The following is a 24,898-nucleotide window of genomic DNA, read 5'->3' as shown; positions in this document are numbered from 1 at the left end:
ATAGGGAGCTCGACCTGGAGCCCCATGACAACCTAGAGGGATAGGAAGCAGGTGGGAGGGAGACTCAAGAGGAAGGGATATGTTTTATACTTGTAGTTGATTTACATCGATGTATGGCAGAAACTAACAACACTGTAAAGCAAGTATCCAATGAAAAATAAATTTTAAAAACTGATAAAAAGATAAAATGTAAGGGTAAATTATTACAGTCCATCTGAGGAGCACAGGTAACTGCAGCATCAGAGAAGCTTGAATCTGGCTCATCAGGCGACACCAAATCGTTTCTTCAACTTCACAAGCACCTTCTGACAAGGAAACTTCAGAGTCAAAGATTCTGCTCAGAGCATATTTCTATAAGTAGAATTAAAATAGGCTACTGTAACAGTAAAACAGTCCAAGCCCCATTGGCACCTTGAAAGTGCCCCTGGGCAAAAGCTACTGCAGATCAGACAAAAAGAATTCCGAGTGGCAAGGAAGAGCAGCCTGCAGATCTGTTCTCAGGGTGACAGCAGCCTGACGTTCTCCCCACTTGAGAGCCTCAGGAGATACTGCCAGCTCCTCTTTCTGAAATGCGGTCCCTGGCCCTCCCCTCCCTAGAGACTGTGACACAGATGCCAGCCAACAGCCCTCCGCCACGGACTGCATCTGAAGTGACGCCACCAGTGTTTAGCTCTCAGCTCTTCCACGTCAGGCCAACCTCCTCCATTCGATTAGACTGCCAGTGCTTGGAAGAGCTTCCCCGATTCCCACCTAACTCTACAGGGCAACAAGACTGCATTCCGACAAGGACTGCAACAAGCAGCCTGCTGCTGCTAAAACAACCTGCAACATTTATCAACCAACCCCACCCACAACTTATTTATGCTAAGAGGTTTTAAAGGGAGGTTTGCTACCCACCGCCTTATCATAAGTGATCTGTAAAAAAGAGACAACAGGCCCCAGATGGAGTCACCTGTGCTCGGCCCACCTCACCACACCAAGGTGTAATACAACCTCCCCCAAGGAATAGTCTTCGCTGCCTAGTCTGGATGCTTCTTGTCAGCACCAACAGGAAATCTGCTACAGAGGCCCTTTCCACCCTCCAGAGGAACATGAGGTGACCACCATCCCCTCGTCCCTTCCCTCCTGTCTAGGAAAGCCTTCCATTTTGTACAGCTCCTCCAAGCTCCTCTCTGCTGGCAAGGCGGAATGCTGCCCAGCTGACCGATGGTTTAATAAAGCCAATTATACCTTTAAATTTGTTTCATTGTATTTTTGTTATTGAACAGTCAGTTTTTTTATTGATAATCATTCTATATGTTTGTTGTACCTTCTCCAATTTGTCTTTGTTTGGCAAACATTTTTCTGTATTTCAGACATCAGTATATTTCATTAAGCTTTTAAATATTCTATTGTATTGATGTTATATTTTAAGTAACAAATGTTTAACATAAAACATCGATTATTCCTGATAACTAAGTTATATTTGTCCAGTGTCAATAACAAAATTTTTTCTTGGTTATCTATTTTATTTTCTTCCGGGTATACATATTACAGAATATTGATCAGTGTTCCCCGTGCCATACAGCAGGTCCTTGTTGGTTACCTATTTTAAATATAGCCATGTGTGCACGTCTACCCCAACTCCCAATCTATCCGTTCCCACTAGCCTGCTCCCCTGGTACTCGTAAGTTCATTCTCTAAGTCTGGGAGTCTGTTTTTGCTTTGTAAAAAAGTTCATTTATATGATACCGCTTATATGCAGAATCCACCACTGCCGTTCTAATTCAACCCATTCTCATTAATGGCAAAAAAATTTTTAAGTGAATAAACAAATAAGGAAAATAACAGAAATACACACACACACACACACACAGAAAAAAATACATGACATCACTAGTCTAAACACCAGAGAGAACAGTTCGGTATATAAGCTTCTAATCATTTTACTATGTACACATTCGCCACGAAACTATGACATCATACTTGTTTCCTTTAAATGCTTCCTATATAATCACATGTCGTTTAAAACCGATTCCAGGAGTAACAGCATAGAGCCCTTGGTGGTCATTAAGCTGTTTCCAAGGTGCTGATGGTGCTGCTGCTGCTAATATTCCATCCCTAAAACAAGAATTGAGTCATTAGGGACTTCCCTGGTGGTCCAGCGGTTAAGAATCCAGCTGCCAGTGCAGTGGACCTGGGTTCGATCCCTGGTCTGGGAAGATCCCACATGCCGCGGAGCAACTGAGTCCCTGCGCCTCAACTGCTGAGCCTGTGCTCTAGGGTCCACACACTGGGACTACTGAAGCCCGTGCACCCGGAGCCCACGCTCGGCAACAAGACAGACCACCGCGCTGAGGAGCCTGCGGGCAGCAACGAAGACCCAGCACAGCCAAAATAAATAAAGTTTTAAAAAATTAAATTCTTAAATAACACTGAATTCGTTCTGTGTGCAAGACATTGTACAAATGGGCATCTTTACAGGGGGCCGTTCTCACTGTGAGGCTTCTGCATGACCCATTTCTCTCCCTGGAATATTCTTACACAAGCTCTCTGTGTCCAAAGATGTTATGGACTTCCTTTTGTCATTAGCTGAATGACACCTGCTCAGATATACCCCCTTCCTCTCCACAAATTATTCCCCATCAAGAGTGAATGCACTGGCACACAGCTGGTGCATGAAAGAATTTCTAAAATGAATCAATGATCTATCTAGTTTCAAAGCTCAAATTCTTAATTCTGTACTATCCAGTGATAAAATTTTGTACATAAATTTCTATCAACATAATTATTTCCTTGAGGAAATCAGTATTGCACCTTTAATTTCAAATTTTCATCAGGCTGCTGAGGAATTTAATAAACTACAATATATAAACACAGAGACTCCAAGATTATTTTCTTCTTTCTCCTAAATGTCAACTATACTGAAAATATAAACAGAATGAGTCAACAGTACACAGAGAATAATTTCTAAATATCAGATGTAATAAAAACTGCATTCTTTCAGAAAGAAATATGCAGATTCCAAACATTTTTTTTTTTTTGGTGCTAAAAGATTACAGTTTCTATTCCATAGTCCTTGTCAAAAGTACTGCTTCTGAGAATGGTGGGTAACCTGTTTTAATCAACTTTATTGCAGGAAAGGGTGGATTGTAAAGGAAAGACAAGACCCATGAAATGGAACTTAAAAACCTAAACCTTATTCTTTTAGTCTAAATGTAGACCCATGAAGAGGCACTCCTCATTGAAAACAGATAAAACACCCCCAGAACTAGACTGCTGCCAGCATTCTGTTCAGGATGCGAACGGCTGCCTTTACGGCACTGCTGTGTCCCCACGCCAAGGTGCATCACAGAACAGCCCTGCTGCACGGCAAAGTGGCGAGGGGCGGGGCACCTTAGCCTAGTTTTAAAATAATTGATTTGCTCTGTCTCCACTTCAAGAGTCTCTCTCTAACAGGAAGAGACAGTGTCTTCTGGGGAAAAAAAAATCCCACTTTTATTAGCTCTTAATTATAGTGTCGCTGTTCCCGATGTTACACAATAGCAAGGATCTCTGCCTGTACTGCCATTATCAACTCTGTTTCCAGTATGGGTGACTCAGAATAATGTCTGCTTCCTCAAATTTGACGTGCGGGACTGAATCTTCAAAACCTTCACTGATAGGCGATGTGTAAATCCCTCTAAAGTGGGTGAAACCCCCTAACCTTCTAAAGACACTTCCCAGCACTCTTTACATCCAAAGTGCTTAAAATGAGATTAAAAAATGTGAAACAAATATGGCTCCCACACTCTTAAAAAGCAATGAACATTTCCATATTTCAAATAGAAACAAATCTCAGGTGGGTAAAATCACTGAAGAATATATACTGGAAATGTGATTAAAATATTTCAAAATTATTAAAGTGATACGTCCACAAAATTAGCTTCTTTTAATTCACTTCTCCCAATTCTTCCAATCCACTTTCCAAAAGGAACCACTTTTTAACATTTACTGTGTCTCAGGGTATAATGCAGGAGATGCAGGTTCTATCTCTGGGTTGGGAAGATCCCCTGGAAGAGGGCATGGCAACCCATTCCAGTAGTCTTGCCTGGAGAATCCCATGGACAGGGGAGCCTGGCGGGATACAGTCCATGGTATTGCAAACAGCTGGACACGACTGAGCGACTAACACAGGGTAGTTAATTTGCATTGTGCCTTTAAACAATGTGCTAACAGATTGCAAAATTCTCTGTTGATTTTCTTCTGAGAGAGATGAGGCTTCAGCACATGTGACTGCTCCATCCCACCTGCCCAGCACATCTCTATGGCTTTTATTTGCATCACTATGTGTTGCCCCTTAGAGAAGGAAATGGCAACCCACTCCAGTATTTTTGCCTGGAGAATCCTATGGACTCTTGCCTGGAAAATCCCATGGACGGAGGAGCCTGGTGGGCTGCCGTCTATGGGGTCACACAGAGTCGAACATGACTGAAGCGACTTAGCAGTAGCAGCAGCCTGGTAGGCTGCAGTCTATGGGGTAGCAAGAGTCGGACATGACTTAGTGACTAAACCACCACATGTCGCCCCAGCAGTTTCAAGCACATGCATTATTTGCTATGTCCTGGGTATTAGGCAGCCTGTTTCTACTCCTTTCTAAGAGAAGCATCATGTGCAGAATTGTGTGTGTAACTATATCTATACACATAACTATATATATATGCAGTCATGTATAGAAACTATTTCTGTAAACGTAATTTATAGCTTTCTCCACTTGATCTGTTATAGGCTTAGATACATGAACAAAAATTATTTGATTATGTTAAAAAAATAAGAGCAGCATGATGGTTCTCTTCCTGTGTCCCTTGGGTTCTCTGATCTCTGCTTTCATATCCCAAATTCTTCCATCTGCATCTCACAGGGTTAAGGTGAATCCCACAGGGTTAAGGTAAACAGTACTCACATCCCATTGTATAAAGGCTCTTCCAGCTTTATTTATTATTGCCAACTGTCTCCCAAAGTGGGGAGACCACCAACACTCACATTGCTCTAAAATGCTTGCCAACATTTGGTATTGTTACTCTTTCAAATTCTGGCCAATGTGACACATGTGAAATGATTTCTCACTGATATAATTAAATCTTTTACATCTCTAAATGTGAAAAACCAACACAATCTTACTGTTGTGTTGAAGGTTTAAAGTATTACACTGGTGAATACTAATTTGGGGGTTTGGGTTTTACAATTGTTATTTTTCCTGAACAAGTTTCAAGAAAAATACCAACTGTTTCTAAACTTCCCATTCAATCAGGTATGATATAAAGTTTTTAAAATTTTATGATGAATCATTAAAAGGTCAGAAGGTTGTCAGGAGCAATAAATACACATGTACCAAATGCTGAAGAATTATCATGACAGCTGAACTGCTGTGTACTCCTCATTGACTGCATGTTCTTCCCCTTGCCAGAATAGATTTCTGTATGTGAATGTAGTCCCATTAAAAACAGTGCTATGTTGCATGCTTTAGGATGTTACCATATGTGCACATTTCTCTGCAAGTTAAAATTTTCATTAAACATTACCTTTTGTGAGACTCATTCATGTTAAAAATTGTACTCTAGTTATTTGCTTTTCACAGTTACGTAGTTTTCTGCTGCTGCTACTGCTAAGTCGCTTCAGTCGTGTCCGACTCTGGGCAACCCCATAGACGGCAGCCCACCAGGCTCCCCTGTCCCTGGGATTCTCCAGGCAAGAACACTGGAGTGGGCTGCCATTTCCTTCTCCAATGCATGAAAGTGAAAAGTGAAAGTGAAATCGCTCAGTCGTGTCCGACTCCTAGCGACCCCATGGACTGCAGCCTACCAGGCTCCTCTATCCATGGGATTTTCCAGGCAAGAACACTGGAGTGGGCTGCCATTTCCTTCTCCAATACATGAAAGTGAAAAGCGAAAGTGAAGTCGCTCAGTCGTGTCCGACTCCTAGCGACCCCATGGACTGCAGCCCACCAGGCTCCTCCGTCCATGGGATTTTCCAGGCAAGAGTACTGGAGTGGGGTGCCATTGCCTTCTCCAGGAGAACAGTATGGAGGTTCCTTAAAAAACTAAAACCAGAGCTACCTTAAGACCCTGCAATCCCACTTCTGGGCACCCGGAGAAAAACAGTATCTGAAAGGATACGCGCACCCCAATGTTCACTGCAGCTCTGTTTACAATAGCCAGGACATGGAAGCAACCTAAATGTCCATCAGCAGATCTGCGGATAAAGAAGATGTGGCCCATATACACTGCAATATTACCCAGCTATTAAGAGAGCATTATTTACCCAGAGGTCATCAAGATGTTTCACATTTTGCTCTAAACACTTTAGATTTTGCCTCTCAAATGTTTACCTTTAATCTACCTGAAACTGATTTTTATAGTTGGACTGAGGTGGGGGAACATACTCAGAAACACATATACCCCACAGCCCTCATCCACACCCACCTGCATTCCATATGCATATACTCACCATACACACCTCATCCCTTCCACACACAACCACATGCCCCCAGTCACCTACCGCACTTACACACACCCTCAGCACTGTTTACTGAAACACTTCTGGAGTCTTTAAATTATCTCAGTCACCGCCTCTGTTTCATGACCACGTTACCATAAACACTAACACGGCTGCTTCCAGACCCTCCTATCTGCTCCACTGTCCTCTGGGTAGCTTGTCATCTGGGAGAATGTCAGCATGGCCCAGCCGCACTTCTCAATTCTGAACATCTTATGCGGTATCTTAGCTCACAATATACGTTTTTAAAAATCTGTGCTGTGGCGTCTAGATTGTAATTACCTGTATGGTGTGTATTGTGCACCTAAAGGGAAGCGCCTAAGCGGAGAGGGGCTGTATTTAAGACGGTCTTTGTGCATGTATAGCTTTAAGCGCTTGAGGAGTGTTTAATTCATGGAGGAAAAAAAGTTCATTTCTTGCACCTCTACGGACGTAGAGTGTGGTGCTTCACTTCTTGCCACGCTGGCACGGAAGTGGGAGTGCAGCGCTAGGCAGGGCCTCGTGCCCCTCTGTCTGCCCCTGTCCCCGCAGGCGGCGCCAGTCTCAGCGGGAGGTGGGGGTCAGGGGAGGTGGTCCATGATGGAAGACTCGGGGGCCAGAGAAGCAGTGACTGTGTGTGAGGAGGCCAGGCACGATGAGACGGGGACTTGTGGAAAGGATGGTCAGCCAGAAAATGCAGATAAATTCACACAGCTCAATTTACAAAAGAGTGCTGGGCTGGCCAAGTAAAAGACATGCTTAGACCCTGCTGGCCCCAGGCTGAGACCTCTAGTCATCTAAATACGTGCCCCGGTCCTGATGGCACAGACATGGGAGAACCTGAATGTTTTCTGGGCATATGTTCTCATGGGCACTGCTTTTAATAATGTGCCATAGTTAGTTTGGTATAATCGGGTTTTAGTTCCAGCAGATTTCCTGATATTCTATAGCTTTGGCTAATAAATTTAAGATGAGTCTCCTCCTTATAAAATGGGGATAGTAGTAGTAATACCTGCTTCATAGGGTGAAGATTAAATGAAGTGCTTAGGAAAAAGCACTAATATTGAGTAATCACTTGATTATCTTTCTAATTCATCATCATTTAGCACATTCATATTTAGAGTACCTTGTTTCCACTTTTTTTGATTTCCACAGATATCTTGCATTGGTTAATAAAACTAAGAGCATGTATTGAACTTTATTTTTCATTCTGCCTGACAAAATCCAGAAGATACACTTTGGTTTCTAAACTTGACTGTTCAAAGCTTGCCCTTAGTGTCAGATTTAATGGGTCTGGTGAACACATATACTTCTATGAGACAACATTTGCTTTTAATCATGATTTGTTTCCTGGGCAAATTTCTGAGCTAAGCGTATCTTTAAAGTGAAAGTGAAAATGAAAGCATATCTTTAAAAAACTAAATAAATAAATAAGAGGAAAGAAAATCTCCAAGTTTTTTTTTAAAAAAGTGTTTATATGAGAAATTGAAATACTCTGACAAATTTAGTACTTCAGAGTAAATCTAAAAAATGAAAGATATAAATCTTGAGTTGGACAGGTGGTCCTTTACAGACAAGTTAACCAAGGTTTTAATCTTTCCACAGACTTTTGACCCAAACCTTCACTTATGAAAAGCTGTCACCAGAGCACCCACCCATGCACACACATACGTACAAACACAATAGAGTCCGGAGGCAGGAGGCAGAGGGGTAGCCCTCAGCGTAAAGCAACTGAACGTTCATTCCCTATTGACCACTCCAAAATGAGAAGAGCAGGACAATTAAAGGAGGAGGCTGTGCCCTGCCCAGATCCACATATTTCTCATTCCTGAAGTCAGGAGATCTCCTCAACCACATGTGCGCAGAAAAGCTTCTTGGAGGTCAAAGGGAGTGATGTCAACTAACGTAAGTTACCTGCACTCCTTTGCGGTAGAAACCATCTTGGCTAAGAGATGCATGTGCACACAGGGAAGGATCCTGAGATACACCAAATATGGACTGTGACCCGGGCAAGTCAGAATGACGGGCCAAAGGAAAACCGAAAGAAACGCCCCATGTGAGTGACCTAAACTGCTGAGGGTGCAACTCGGGGACTCCCGCTCCGAGTCTGCCCGTGTGCCCATCCACATATACTGGACTCTTTCCTCTTAGTAACTACTCCATTGTCTTCACTACTTTCTGTCTTTGTGGAAATTCTTTTGTGCAAAGCTGAAGGGCCAGAGCCCTTGTCACTGACCACTGGTCTAGCGGCTGGGATCTGGGGCTTTCACTGCCGTGACCTGGCCCGTCTGCGGCTGGGAACCCAAGCCCTGCTCCAAGGACGTTCCAGGCCACCTGAGACGGCTACAGTGAATATGATGAATCCAAATAAGTTTCTACAGACTTAGCAGAATAATGTGCCCAAGAGGCATCATTACGCAAACTTCTCAAAAATCCTTTGGCTCTTCCCTTCCAGGAAAGCTCCACTACTGCTTTTTCACTCTTAAGATATTAGAAATGGAAAGTGGTGTGTTTTAAAAACAGTAGATATGAGTAATATAAAATGTATTTTAAATCTGCTTATGGTGACCAGCTCTCAAAACAGAAGGATGCGTTCAGAAGCGGGTCAGGCAATGGTGCTGTAAGCCATCCAGGAGTGAGATTAACCAGTTAAAGCAGATATGACCAGAAGTCCAACAAGAGGGATGGGGGGTGGGGAGGTTATGGAAGAGATTAGCTGGGAAAAAGACAAATCCCATTCTGGCACTCCACATAAACACCTGCTCACACTCAAATACCTAGAATTCCTTGTCACTTTCTTAACTCAGTTAAATACTAGGTCTTGAGGACTGAGGCAACTAGGAAGAAATTTCTTAACAACAGGGATCAATAATCAGGGTAGTTCTAGCTATGCTCATTAAAGACTAACCACTGCAGAAACTAGATCATAGCAACTAGAAAACAGAACAATATATATAAAACAATAGTTTTCAAACACTGTACAATAGGCAGATTGGTGATTGCAGCCATGAAATTAAAAGATGCTTATTCCTTGGAAGGAAAGTTATGACCAACCTAGATAGCATATTCAAAAGCAGAGACATTACTTTGCCAAAAAAGGTCCATCTAGTCAAGGCTATGGTTTTTCCAGTGGTCATGTATGGATGTGAGAGTTGGAATGTGAAGAAAGCTGAGCATTGGAGAATTGATGCTTTTGAACTGTGGTGTTGGAGAAGACTCTTGAGAGTCCCTTGGACTGCAAGGAGATCCAACCAGTCCATTCTAAAGGAGATCAGTCCTGGGTGTTCTTTGGAAGGAATGATGCTAAAGCTGAAACTCCAGTACTGTGGCCACCTCATGCGAAGAGTTGACTCACTGGAAAAGACTCTGATGCTGGGAGGGATCGGGGGCAGGAGGAGAAGGGGACGACAGAGGATGAGATGGCTGGATGGCATCACCGACTCGATGGACGTGAGTCTGAGTGAACTCTGGGAATTGGTGATGGACAGGGAGGCCTGAATTGGAGCTCCAATTCATGGGGTCGCAAAGAGTCGGACACGACTGAGCGACTGAACTGCACTGAATGGAGCTAAGTGAGTCCCCGCACAAAGGCTGCTCCCGCCCTATCACGTGTGCACGCGAGCTAAGTCCTTCAGTTGTTTCCCACTCTTGGCGACCCTATGGACTGCAGCCTGACAAGCTCCTCTGTCCCTGGGATTTTCCAGGCAACAATACTGGAGTGGATTGCCATGCCCTCCTCCAGGGGATCTTCCCGACCCAGGGATTGTAGCCACATCTCTGGCAGGCGGGGTCTTTACCACTGGCATCACCTGCTCTACCTTAACAAAGGGTAAAGACAAGACTTTAAAGGGTTCAGCTAATCAGCAAGTTACTCATTTGGACAATGGAATAAAATCCAACATTCTTTAAAGGAATCGAACCAAATCCACCCTGAAAAATGTCACAGTGTCTGGCATCCAAATAAAAATTGTTAAGAATGCAAAGAATGTAACAGTCCCAGAAAAGACAGAATGAATTTGAAGAGAAGGACCTTAAAACAGCTATTGTAAACATGAAAAATATGCTCAAGGATATTAAGAAAGATACAAACTTGATAAGGAGAGAAGCAGAGGATAAAACATTTCACTTTGCAGTTTCTAAGATAAAAATACTATATGTGGAATAAAAATACTGTGGTAAACTTGAAGAAAAAGCAATAAAAATTATTAAAGTACTGAAAAAACAAACAAAAAAAGAGTTGGAAAAAATGCAATATGGTGCAATATATAGGGAACTAGGGTCCCAGAAAGAAGGGTGGGTCTATAAAAATGATGACTGAGAAACTTCTAGAATTGGTGAAAAACATAAGCCGATGAATCCAAGAACTTAAAGATAATCACCAGGTGAGGAAAACAGAAAGTAAAACGCCTCACAATAAAACCACTTAAAATCAAGGATAAAGAGAAAAATTTTGAGAGTGGCCAGAGGGGTAGAAACCCACACTATGTACAGAGGAACAAAAAATGATAGCAGACCTTTGTCTAAACCACCCAGGGCAGAGAACAACAGAACAATATATTACAACTTTAAACAAAAATGAAAGCACTGTCAAGGAATTATACACCAGTGAATATAAATTCCTAAGGTTAAGGTGCAGCACAAATTATTTTAAAAGCCAATAAAACATGAGAACATTTCTCACCAGCAGTTTACTATAAGATATGTTGAAAGAAATTGTTCAGGGAAGAAAAAAAAAGATACTAAACACAAATGTAAAATTGCAAAAGGGAATCCAGTACACCAGCAATGGTCAGTATGTGAGTAAAAGTAAAGAACACATTTCTTTTTAAAGCAAAAATAATAACAATGCAGTATGAGTTTAATAAACATAATTAAAATGTATGATAATAGCACATTGCTAGTAAAGAGAAAGAGGAAACCTGTTATAAAGGTTTCAAACTACTCACAAAGTAGTAACATTTGAAAGCAGACTGACAAGTTAAAGATTATACTGTAAACCCTCCAGCAATCATTAAACTTATTAAAGATGTACAACTAATATGCCAACAAATGAAGAAAAATTGAACCACACACATCCACACGCAATCCCATGAAAGTCAGAGAAAGAGGAAAAAATCAAAATCAAAGAGCAAGATGGCAGAATTAAAGTCAATGACATCCATCATTACTATAAATGTGAACACTCCAATTAAAAGACAGTTGGTTGAAAAGACCCACCAGTACATTGTATAAAACAATTTTAAAGACAAGATCATGGAGTAAGACAATAAAGCTAGAAAAAATTTCTGTATATTATGCAAAAATTGAAAAGAAAGCTAGAGACACTATATTCAGTTCAGTTCAGTTGCTTAGTCGTGTCCGACTATGAAATGCAGCATGCCAGGCCTTCCTGTCCATCACCAACTCCTGGAGTCTACCCAAACCTGTGTCCATTGTGTTGGTGATGCCATCCAACCATCTTATCCTCTGTCGTCCCCTTCTTCTCCTGCCCTCAATCTTTCCCAGCATCAGGGTCTTCTCAAATTAGTCAGCTCTTCGCATCAGGTGGCCAAAGTATTGGAGTTTCAGCCTCAGCATCAGTCCGTCCAATGAACACCCAGGACTGATCTCCTTTAGGCTGGACTGGTTGGATCTCCTTGCAGTCCATGGGACTCTCAAGAGTCTTCTCCAACACCACAGTTCAAAAGCATCAATTCTTCGGCACTCAGCTTTCTTCACAGTCCAACTCTCACATCCATACATGACCACTGGAAGAACCATAGCCTTGACTAGACAGGCCTTTGTTGGCAAAGTAATGTCTCTGCTTTTTAGTACGCTGTTTGGGTTGGTCATAACTTTCCTTCCAAGGAGTAAGTGTCTTTTAATTTCATGGCTGCAGTCACCATCTACAGTGATTTTGGAGGCCAGAAAAATAAAGTCAGCCACTGTTTCCCTATCTAGCTGCCATGAAGTGATGGGACCAGATGTCATGATCTTAGTTTTCTGAATGTTGAGCTTTAAGCCAACTTTTTCACTCTCCTCTTTCACTTTCATCAAGAGGCTCTTTAGTTCCTCTTCACTTTCTGCCATAAGGGTGGTGTCATCTGCATATCTGAGGTTATTGAGATTTCTCCCGGCAATCTTGATTCCAGCTTGTGCTTCCTCCAGCCCAGCGTTTCTTATGATGTACTCTGCATATAAGTTAAATAAGCAGGGCGACAATATACAGCCTTGACGTACTCCTTTTCCTATTTGGAACCAGTCTGTTGTTCCATGTCCAGTTCTAACTGTTGCTTCCTGACCTGCATATAGGTTTCTCAAGAGGCAGGTCAGGTGGTTTGGTATTCCCACCTCTTTCAGAATTTCCCACAGTTTATTGTGATCCACACAGTCAAAGGCTTTGGCATAGTCAATAAAGCAGTCACTATATTAATATTAGATAAAGTAGACTTCAAACTAAGGAATGTGACCAGGAATAAGGAAGGTCGTTTCATGACAAAGGTATCATCTTATCAAGAGGACATAAAATGCACAGTTTTCAGGAATGCAAAACAGTACAGTCTGGAAAGTTGAGAAGTTTATTACAGAATTAAATGCATACTTAGTATACATCCCAGCAGGCTCACTCCCTCACCCTAAGGTCCCTTCTGAAAAGAGATGAAAACATTTGTATATGCATAGACTTGTTTGAGAACATCCAAAGCAAGTTTATTTATAAAGCCCCAAACTGAAAACACAAAAGCCCAACTGGTGAATGTGTACACTGTGGGATATCCCAGCAGTGGAATGGATCTGCAAAGAACACGACCAAGCAAAAGAAGCCAAGCACAAAAAGGTATGCAGGATTCCATTCACTGAAATTATAGGAAAGAGAAAGCTCAGTGTCCAGGAACAAATAAGGGTTGCCATTGGGAGTAAAGTGGAAGGAATTAACTACAAGAACTTTTCAGCTAATGGAAATGTTATATGTCTTGGTTGTGATGGTAGTCGCACAAGTGTATACATTTTTAGAACTAAGACGATGTACTTGAAGTTGATAAACTTTCAGTTCAGTACAGTCCAGTCACTCATTTGTGTCCAACTCTTTGTGACCCCATGGACTGCAGTATGCCAGGCCTCTCTGCCCGTCACCAACTCCTGGAACTTACTCAAACTCATGTCCATTGAGTCGGTGATGCCATCCAACCATCTCATCCTCTGTCATCCCTTTCTCCTCCCGCCTTCAACTTTTCCCAGCATCAGGGTCTTTTCAAATGAGTCAGTTCTTTGCATCAGGTGGCCAAAGTATTGGAGTTTCAGCTTCAGCATCAGTCCTTCCAATGAATATTCAGGACTGATTTCCTTTAGGATGGACTGGTTGGATCTCCTTGCAGTTCAAGGGACTCTTTAAGAGTCTTCTCCAGCACCACAGTTCAAAAGCATCAATTCTTCAGCACTCAGCTTTCTTTATAGTCCAACTCTCACATCCATGCATGACTACTGGAAAAACCAAAGCTTTGACTAGACGGACCTTTGTTGGCAAAGTAATGTCTCTGCTTTTTAATATGCTGTCCAGGTTGGTCATAACTTTTCTTTCAAAGAGCAAGCGTCTTTTAATTTCATGGCTGCAGTCACCATCTGCAGTGGTTTTGGAGCCCAGAAAAATAAAGTCTCTCACTGTTTCCATTGTTTCCCCATCTACTTGCCATGAAGTGATGGGACCAGATGCCATGATCTTAGTTTTTTGAATGTTAAGTTTTAAGCCAACTTTTTCACTCCTCTCTTTCACTTTCATTGAGAGGCTCTTTAGTTCTTCTTCACTTTTTGCCATAAGGGTGGTATCATCTGCATATCTGAGGTTATTGATATTTGTCCCAGCAATCTTGATTTCAGCTTGTGCTTCACCCAGTCCAGCATTTCTCATGATGTACTCCGCATATAAGTTAAATAAGCAAGATGACAATATACAGCCTTGACATACTCCTTTCCTGATTTGGAACCAGTCTGTTGTTCCACAGTTCTACTGTTGCTTCTTGATAAACTTTAGTGTATATAAAATTATCACTAGGCTTTCTTGATGGCTCAGCTGGTAAAAGAATCTGCCTGCAATGTAGGAGACCTGGGTTCAGTCCCTGCATTGGGAAGATTCCCTAGAGAAGGGAATGGCTACCTACTCTAGTATTTTGGCTTAGAGAATTCCATGGACAGAGGAGCCTGGGGCTGCAAAGAATGGGACACGACTGATTATCTAATTATCATTAGAAATTATGCACTTTCCTATACTGAAAATGTTGAATAATCTTGTCCATACTAACGTGACCTTAAAATCCATGAAAAATTGAATTGGGAATATCTAGGAAGAGCCTGGGAGAAGGCAATGGCACCCCACTCCAGTGTTCTTGCCTGGAGAATCCCAGGGACGGCAGAGCCTGGTGGGCTGCTGTCTATGGGGTTGCACAGAGTCGGACACGACTAAAGCGACTTAGCAGCAGCAGCAGCAGCAGCAGGAAGAGCCTGAGGATTACAGCCTGAAACTTCAAGGCTCCTCCCACAACCCCTCTCTCAGAGGCAGAAGTCAAGAGCCCTGAGTGATAACGCAAGCATAGGAGTGAAGTCTGGAGACTGGGTCCAATCGGCCCCGTCTTACCTGAGCCATCTGTTTTCCCACCTATTTTGGGTTCTGAGGTAGGATCAGAAACAGAGACTGAAGCAGAGGCAGGTAACAGGCGGAACATCTTATGTTGCTAAAAAGAAAAAGCCTATGACATTTAAAACTTCCCTAACCAACCAGAAGTTCTCAAAGGAGATAACTAAGACTTTGAAGCAGTCATTTGAAAGAATCCAAGGTCAGATCCACCTGCTGATGTCAGAGAGCCTCTCAGAGAGGCTGGGGCAGCTGCAGCCCTCCTTGGGACACGCAGGAGCCAGCCATTGCGGAAGCTCATTCTACCTCAGGACACGGGCTGGCAAGCACCCTGTGGGTCCTCCCCTTGACTGACGATCCTCTGGACCCAGCCACATCTCCACCCACCAACCTGAAGGAACCAGGAACTCAGGCCATGCAGCTAACTAGGTGGGGACACAGTCCCACCCACCAGAAGGCTGCCTTAAGACCTCCCCAAGCCCACGGCTGGCCCTGAACACGCCCTGTCCACCAGAGGTTCCAGGACCTGGCCGCACACACAAGCACCCAGGACCCAGGCCTGGGAGCTCCAGGGCCCTGCAGCCACAGACCCCAGGACCCAGCTCCACACAGAGTGAGCAGGCGCCAGCCCCAGAGTCTCCTGGGCCTTGGCCCCACTCCCCATGAGCCTGCTCTCACCTTGGGACCAGCATCACCCACCAGCAGGCAGAGACACACCCACGGAAAACTGTAGCCTTGAAGCCTAAAGACTGAGCCCACCCACAAGCTGGGCCCTGGCCTGCCTATCTTCAGGCCAACACCAGCTCTGAGAGACACTGGGTCCCTTAGCCAGCTGCCCCAGGATCCAGGTCCATGCAACAGAGGTACAACTGCAGTGCTGGCACCCCCAGATCCTGCAGTTAGACCCCAGGACCTGGCTCTGCCCGTCACTGGGCAGCATCAATCCTGGGGCTCACCAGGAGTGAGGCAGCCAGCCACCCTGTGACTCAGGCACACCAACCAGTGACCAGCAACGTCTACACAAGGAGGGCCTGGCAAGCAACCAGACCAGGGGCCAGCCATGCCTGCGAGATCACCCACTGTAGTCAGCCCACCACAAGGGGAGGACCCACAAAGTCATCTTAGGAGGCACCCCTAGAGCACAGAGCCCTGACTGCTGCTGGGCTTCGCAGGAAGTCCCTGCCAAAGGTCATTCTCCAAGGTCAGGAAATGTAACCAAGTTATCAGATACACAGAAATGAAACCAGTGAATAAGGCACAAAGAGATGACAGGAGAATGTGTTCCAAATATAGGAACAAGTAGAAGCCCTAGAAGAAGAACTATGTGGAGATACACAATTTAACTGAGAAAATGTTCAAGGTACCAATTGGAAAGATGACCAAAGAACTCGGGAGAAGAATGAGCAAACAGAGGGAGAAGTTAGGGCTTTTTAACAAAGAGTTAGAAAATACAAACAACAACTAAACAGATGAAGAATACAATAACTGAAATGGAAAAATACACTAAAGGAATCGGCAGTAGATGAAATGATACAGAGGAATGGATCAGTGAACTAGCAGACGGAGTAGTGGAAATCACTGCTGCTGAGCAGAAAAAAGAATAAAAAGAAATGAGGATAGTTTGAGAGATCTCTGGGGGCAACATCAAGTGCACCAACATTCTCAGTGTAGGGGCACCAGAAGGAGAGAGAATGTGGAAGGCAACATACTTGAATACATAATAGCTGAAAACTTCCCTATCCTGGGAAAGGAAACAGACTTCTTGGTTGAAAATCCGCAGTCTGAAACAGGATCAACCCAAAGGGGACACTGATACACTGCAATTAAAATGGCAAAAATTAAAACTAAAGACAGAATATGAAAAGCATCAAGGTAAAAGCAACGAGTTACTTACAAAGGAGCTCCTGTAAGGTTATCAGCTAACTTTTCAGCCAAGCTAGGTGTCTATCAACTGATAAATGAATAAAGAAGATGTGAGACACACACATACATATACACACACACCATGCACACAATAGAATATTACTCAGATATGAAAAAGAATGCAATTCTGCCATTTGCAACAATATGAATGGATCTGGAGAGTATTATGGCTAGTGAAATAAGGCAGACAGAGAAAGATAAATACTGTGTTTCACCGCTTATTCATGGAATCTAAAAAAACAAGTGAGTGAATATTACAAAAATGAAACAGACTTACAGATATATAGTACAAACCAGTGTTTACCATGGGGAGACGGATTGGGGAGGAGCAATATAAGGGTGGGAAATTAAGGAGTAAAAACTACTACATATAAAGTAAATAAGCTGCAAGGATACATTGAATAGCATGGGGAATTCCAGCCAATATTTTATAACAACTATAACTGGAGTATAACCTATAAAATTTTTGAATCACTATGTTATGCACCTGAGGATAATATTATAAATCAATTATACCTCAATAAGAAAAGAATAAATATAATACACAAAATTGTCAGGAGCCAACACGGGAGTTCCCACCCATGACAAGGTCATGTGGGAGAGCCCTGACGGGCAATGCGAGTCAGGGCTTGAGGACCCCCCTGGATCTGCCTGAGCGTCTACCCCAAAACCAGAACCTGTCTGTTTTACTATTTTATGACTTTTACCAACTCTTCTGACATTAACGGGGGGCTATCCCTGACCACCTTTCTCTGAAGGAAATCAACTTAGAGCTCTAGTTAATTAGCCTCCTGGGCATAATAAGAGTGTTTTAATCTAAACCCCTCAGATGGCTCTCTAACTTGTCTGACAGGTTTACCCAGACTCTTACAGCTACGCATACGATTGTTTACAGTCTCCCAACTGCGAGAGGCACGGGGAGCTTAAGATATTCAAATAGTATAGAGCCTCTCGGAGAGTTAGAAATTGTTAGACTAGAACTAGTAGAGGATTTCATTGTTGGGCCAGTGCTTGCTGCCAAGTTTCCAGATCCCCTGTATTGTGTCCTTGGGAGTATACTAATTAATATAGTTGGTATATAGAAAAAATAAGTAGTGGCCTTGGTGCTAACAACTTTAGACCCTCAAGGTAATAAATTCCTTCCTTGTTGTAAAACCACTGCACCTCTGTCCTATAGGAATGCAACTTTATCTAACACCTTTGGAGGATGGCGCCAAACTTTAAAATAATTATTCTTAGAGAAAATAAGTCTTATGGTTGACAAACCTTTATCAAAGTCATAAAATGTTAACAGGCCTTCTGGCCAGAAGATGATGTAAATCACCTGAACCATTTGTATACGATAAGTTTGCAGAAAAGAAAAGCATGGTCTCAATAGGGATCAAAGACTGCTGACTTTGTATGATTTTACACCCCCTATTATCCTCTATGCACAACTTAAGGTATATAAGCTCCCTTTGAAAATAAAGCTACGGGCCTTGCTCAAAGCTTGGTCTCCCCGTGTCATTCTTTTTTGTTTCTTTTTCTCTCCTTTTTTTTTCTGTTCTTCTTTCAGGGTGACCAACTTGGAGCGTTGGGGCTCTCTGAGACCACTTACTTGCCTGGGCTTCTAAGACCCACTTGAGAAGGTGCCTAAGGTGGGGCACCTTTCGCTATTCGAGAGGGCGCCTGTGGCCTCCGTGGTCAGTGCAAACCTGGTGCACAGGTTTTATTAGTTTCCCACGTAAACCAGTCAGGTCAAACCTCTGTGTCTTTTTCCTTTTATCTATCCTTTTTGCCAATGCTGTCCTCCCGAGGGAATCCCTGTACCCAACCGGGGCTGGACCCCGATACAAAATAATAAAGACAAAGAAATGAAAGAAATGCCCCGGAAACAATTCTTCATCTTCAGGTGTTTCCTTGCCCCTTTTTCCTAAGCTGTTAGACTGAAGTTTCACTTGCAACTGGCTTGCGGACACAGTGTTGTTAGAGAAGATGAAGTAGCCTGGTGGGCTAGTGCGCAGGGTGCCTAGAAAAGGTGGTGGGGCAGTCCTACAGAACTTGGGGAGCATCACGAGCCAGCATCAAAGCCACACTATCGCAACGTTTCTCTTGACTGCACCCTGGCAGAACATGCTAGAATATGCTAACACATGAAGGAAAATATGCACAGTGCAGATGGAAGTGGTGGGACCGTGCATCCCAGCACTGCAAGCCTGCATCTGCAGGAGCAGCCTAATGCTGAGCATCCGCAGCAGCGACCTCAGTCTACCCACTGTACTGCCTGCAGGCAGCTGCCACTTCACCCTCTGCAAAGGCCGTTCTAGACACAGACATACTCCATTCCACCTGGACCCCAGCATCACACGTCAGCGGACAGTCCTGTTACATGGGCCTCCTTCCGTCTTCCAGGGTGAAGCACACATGTTGCCCACACACACCTGTCCCTCCTCCACAGACGGCCCCGCTCCGCGTGTGTGCCTGGATCACAATTCTGTCCCTCCCTGCTTTGTTTCCAGGGCCTCACGCTATTTACTATTCTATGTGTTATAAGTTGAACCCTTCCTTCAACCACCAGAAATGGAAACTCCATGAAGATACGGCCCTTGTCCTTTCTATATACTTCTATATTTTTGATGCCTAGCGCATGGCAGGTACTCAAAGTTATTTGTTGAAGGCAGGAATAAATAGATGAATAAGAGGTTAGAAATGAATAATCTGTGAGTCTTCTGATTCTTAAGTTCTAAAGTTCTATTTACAGAAGATCAAGTACATAAGGGATTTATGATTTAGGGTTAGAGGTTTTATCAAATTTCAATAATATTTATCTAAATAAATATCATTTTTCTTTATTCCTTTGCTTCAGATAAATTCACTTTAATTTTGAGCTTATCTTAAAGATGAAATAAATGAGACAGGAAATGTCAACAAATGATGCTTACTCTTCTTTCCATCCATATCTGCATGGATTTTCCGAGCCAAGAACCCGCTTTTGTACACAGCGGCATTGGGGTCGTGAGGAATGTCCAGGAATGGGTTGGTGGTGCTCCCAATGCGGCTGATGCTCTTTGGATGTGTTCCATTAGCCTTCTCATCGGCACCTTCGGACAGAGACTTTTTTTTCTCTTCATCGTCTCTAAAAGGATAAAACAAAGATGGAACACAAGGGTTGAGTAACACAATATTCAATGAACAGTTATCTGGTGTAAGAAATGATCATACTTTCTAATGGCCCGTAAGTCCTGATGACAAGGACCACGATAAGGACAGCTGCGGTTCCCTAAACACCTCCTGTGTGTCAGGCATTAGTGAGCGTGGCAGTCTTGGAAGTCTGACATTAGTATCCCACACCACAGGTAAGGAAACAGACTCAAAGTTTACATAAACATGCCAAAGCACAGTCCTAGGAATTACAGGAAGAAGCTGAGAGGATATGACTGCAAAGGCTCTAATGCCTCTGGCCTTTCCATCTACTACAGAACCCTCAGGTTTGTCTGCTTTCAAAACAAGTGGAACTCCTCTGGCAGAGATCGTGATTTTGATTTCCGCATGCCCTAGTATAGTGCCAAGCATACAGAATACGATAGGTAGAGACTAAGTCCAGTAAACAATATTAGACTATGTCTGCCAGATAACCAGGTAGTCTCTACTAATAACACCTCAGGTACAGCTGTCGGTGGTTTCGGACGGGGCACCACGCACCGTGCTCTGGCTTTCCCACGCATCCCATCACCAACTGAGGAAGCCGCTAATTGCCCAGCCCTGCCTTCGGAACCCCTGTTCCTTCAAGCAGGGAAGGTTTAACTCTGACATTACAATGTACATTAAGTATGAAGGAGGCGGTCAGAATCAATTAATAAAGAGGGGCAAGAGGAGAAGAAAGTTAACAAGCTCTGATATACTGCTGGAAAACGCATAACCAGAATAGGAGCATTTGTCTTACTTCACCTGTTTCAGTATCCTGAATCACCTCTGGTTTCATTGTTGTTAAGCTATGAATATTGAATTTTTTTCCTCAACATTTCCACCAAAATATGGAATCTAGAAAAATGGTACTGATAAACCACCTTGCAGGGCAGGAATAGAGAGCGGACTTGCTGGCACAGCAGGGGAAGGAGAGGGCGGGGCGCGCTGACATGCGCACACTAGGGGGAGGCGCCTGCAGCACCGGGAGCTCGGCTCAGGGCTCCGCGGTGACCTGGGGGTGGGGTGGGCTGGCGGAGGGAGGCTCAGAGGGAGTGGATGTAAGCATAGCTGACTCACGCTGTTAGACCGCAGAAATCAGCACACTATGATAAGGAACGATCCTCCAATTACAAATAAAAACTAATGATAAGAAATTCAACCAAAATATATTGAAAATAAACCACAAGCTTAATAATCACCAAAACTGCTTGTTTGGTTATCAGAGAAAAACAGTGTTTTTTTCCTCCACTGGTATTTTATAAATAATTGTGAAATATATGAAAATAACACTGGACTCAGGTAACTGTATTTTACTTTTAATTTAACTTCTATTAATAGACAGTTTTGGGTTTGCAAAAGTACAGAGTTCCCTTATGCTCATCAACAAGTTACCGCAGTTGTGAATACTTTTTTTTTGGTTTTGGTCACACCACACAGCAGCGGGGATCTTAGTTCCCTTACCAGAGATGGAACCTAGGCCCTCTGCAGTGGGAGCATGGAGTCCTAACCACTGGACCCCCACGGAATTCCCCCCAGTGTTAACACCTTACAGAACCAAAATAAAACTGTCAGAATGAAGAAGCTAATGATGCAATACTAAGAAGTGAACTTCAGACTTCATTCAGATTTCACCTTTTTTTTCCACTAATGTTTTTTTTGTTTCCAGGATCCTACCCGTGACCCCACAGTGCATTTGGCTGTCATGAGTCCTTTGTCGCCTCCAACAGTGACGATTCTTAGGCTTTCCCTTGTCCTTCATGATCTAGACACTTGGAAGAGTACTAGTCGGTGGTTCTGTATGTTTGTTTGATGTCTTCTCAGTGTTCTTGCCTGGAGAATCCCAGGGACAGGGGAGCCTGGTGGGCTGCAGTCCATGGGGTCGCACAGAGTCGGACATGACTGAAGCAACTTAGCAGCAGCAGGATGATTAGACCAGGGCTATACACTCTTGAGAAGGATGTCATGGGTGATGCCCTCTCAGCCCACCACGTCAGGAGGAAGGTGTTTTATCGTCAGGGGGATGAACCTGGATTACTTGTTTAAGGTGGTTGGGGCAAGTTTCTGTCTGTGGAGTTACTGTTTTCCTTTGTAAATGATTTGTGGGAGATCCCTTCTGACTATGAACACATCCTGTTTCTCCTGAAGCTTCTGACCACTAATTTCAGCAGTCATCTGTGGGTCTTGCCTATGACAATAACATTGAAGTGATCTAATGGTGATTTTCTTTTATTTCCCTAATTTCTTCTTCATTACTAACTGGGATTCTTATTTGAGTATGGACACGTAGGTATTTATTTTATTCTTTGGATTATAGTCAAATACCACAATTACTCTTGTTCAAACTTTTCCAGCTTTGCTCATTGGATGGCCTACAAAATAGGCTTCTGCGTCCTAGCAACATCTCATCGTTTTTCCTTTCTGTTTTGTAAGTACATCCTTTCTTTCAGATACCACAAGATGCTACCTCCAAGCTCATCTTGTATTTTCCTTGTCCCAGTCCTGGAAGAAACCACTCTCCAAGGAGTCCAGTCCTATTTACTGGAGATTGGCACTCAGAAACCAAGTCTAGGCGCTAGGCATGCTCACTGCCTCCAAGCCCTCTCAACAGAAACACCTAGGGAAATGTGTGTGTAATATATATACACATACATATATATATATAAATATATAAAACATATATATATACATTCATCCAGCCATCTATCCCTCCCTCCCTCCCTTTCATGAGTTCATATGAATACATAGTGATATCTCCTACACAAGACAAAATTCATTCCAGCCTTTGCCCTTTGCTTACCTGTACTTCTTCAACAGTGAGAAACCTGGCTCTCTTATCTATAATATACTTATTTATATGTTCAACCCTAATAAATATATATAACAATGCTTACACAAGTCATTTGGAAAACAAACTAATTTGGTATGATCTGAACTATATCTTGCATTCCCCATACTGTGGCTGATAGTTAAGAAATGAACAGACACAAAACCTACGGCTCCTTGAGATGCACAGCTCGGTGGAAATGCACAACACGTCCTGTATCCACCATCACAGGACCAGACAGAACGGTTCGGTCACCCCCCAATTCCCTCTGCTACCTTCTTTTAGGCAATTCCTCTCCCTGACCAGCTCCTGGAACTACCAGTCTCTCTTCCTTTCCAACAATTTTGGCATTCTTAAAATGTCACACAAATCGTTTATTTTACTTGGCAAAACATATTTAATACTCATCCATACTGTTGCGAGAATCAATAGTCTGTTCCCCTTTATTGCTGAGTACTATCTTATTTTCTAGACATACAGTTTACTTATGCATGTACTTTCCCTTACCCCACACCTCCAGCTTTGCTGAGGTAAAACTGATTTATTTACTTAGTTTTATATTTATTATTTTATTTCTGACTGACTGGGTCTTTGGTGCTGCATGTGGGCTTTCTTGAGTTGTGGTGAGCGGGGGCTACTCAGTAGTTGGGGTGCAAGGGGTCCTCATTGCAGTGGTCTCTCTTGTGGCAGAGCAGGGGCTCTGGGGTGCGTGGGCTTCAGCAATTGTAGCACAGAGGCTCAGTTGCCCCACAACACTTGGGAATCTTTCTGGACCAGGGATCGAACTGGTGTACCTTGCTTTGCAAGGCAGATTCTTAACCACTGTAAGACCAGGGAAGCACCTAATTTACTAAGGTATTTTAAGTATACAACCTAAACATTTGATATACACATACATTGTAAAAGGTTCCCCAATATTGAACTAACAAGTTCAATACGTCACATATTTACAGATGTATTTATTTTTGGTAAGAAATTTAAGTATATCTCTCAGTAAATTTCAGTTACACAATGCACTGTTACCAACTGTGGTCACCAGGCTTTATATTATTTCCTCAGAATTTACTAACCTTTCAGCATCAAGTTTGTACCCTCTGAACAATCTCTCCTCATTTCCCCCACCCCACAGGGCCTGGAAACCACTTTTCTACTCTGTTTCCATTTAGTTGTCTGAAGCTTGTGACCCTGTGGACTGTAGCCTTCCAGGCTCCTCTGTCCATGGGATTCTCCAGGCAAGAATACTGGGGTGGGTTGCCGTTTCCTTCTCCAGGGGATCTTCCCGACCAGGAATCAAATCCGGGTTTCCTGCATAGCAGGCAGATTCTTTACTGACTGAACTATGAGGCAAGCCCTCTGTTTCTGTAAGTTAAACTTTAAACTTAACTTTAAAACTGTTAACAAAACTTTAAAACTAAAGAGCCTCTTGATGAAAGTGAAAGAGGAGAGTGAAAAAGTTGGCTTAAAACTCAAGATTCAGAAAACTAAGATCATGGTATCTGGTCCCATCACTTTATGGCAAATAGATGGGAAAGAGTGGAAACAGTGACAGACTTTATTTTGGGGGGCTCCAAAATCACTGCAGATGGTGGCACAGCCATGAAATTAAAAGACGCTTGCTCCTTGGAAGAAAAGTTATTACCAACCTGGACAGCATATTAAAAAGCAGAAACATTACTTTGCCAACAAAGGTCCATCTAGTCAAAGCTATGCTTCTTCCAGTAGTCATGTATGGGTGTGAGAGTTGGACTATAAAGAAAGCTGAGTGCCAAAGAATTGATGCTTTTAAACTGTGGTGTTGGAAAAGACTCTTGAGAGTCCCTTGGACTGCAAGGAGATCCAACCAGTCCAGCCTAAAGGAAATCAGTCCTGATTATTCATTGGAAGGACTGATG

The 24,898-nt window shown here is 43.1% G+C and overlaps 1 protein-coding gene across 10 annotated transcripts in view; it reads right to left on the bottom strand.

Moving 5' to 3' along the window:
- The window catches only part of PSD3 (pleckstrin and Sec7 domain containing 3), a 492,806-nt gene that overhangs the window by 85,515 nt on the left and 382,393 nt on the right, over nucleotides 1-24,898 (bottom strand). For 9 of the 10 annotated variants that reach the window (XM_061404651.1, XM_061404650.1, XM_061404652.1 and 6 more), the window contains one exon: nucleotides 19,939-20,132. In XM_061404651.1, coding sequence (XP_061260635.1) covers nucleotides 19,939-20,132 — 194 coding nt within the window. Of the gene's footprint in view, nucleotides 1-19,938; nucleotides 20,133-24,898 lie in introns of those variants that run through there. The other variant, XM_061404653.1, reaches the window with a different exon arrangement.

Source organism: Bos javanicus, chromosome 27 (assembly GCF_032452875.1).
Source record: "Bos javanicus breed banteng chromosome 27, ARS-OSU_banteng_1.0, whole genome shotgun sequence".
NCBI classification, from domain to species: Eukaryota; Metazoa; Chordata; class Mammalia; order Artiodactyla; family Bovidae; genus Bos; species Bos javanicus.
Note: the sequence above shows the minus strand (reverse complement) of the source record. Positions and strands in the feature narration are given on the sequence as shown.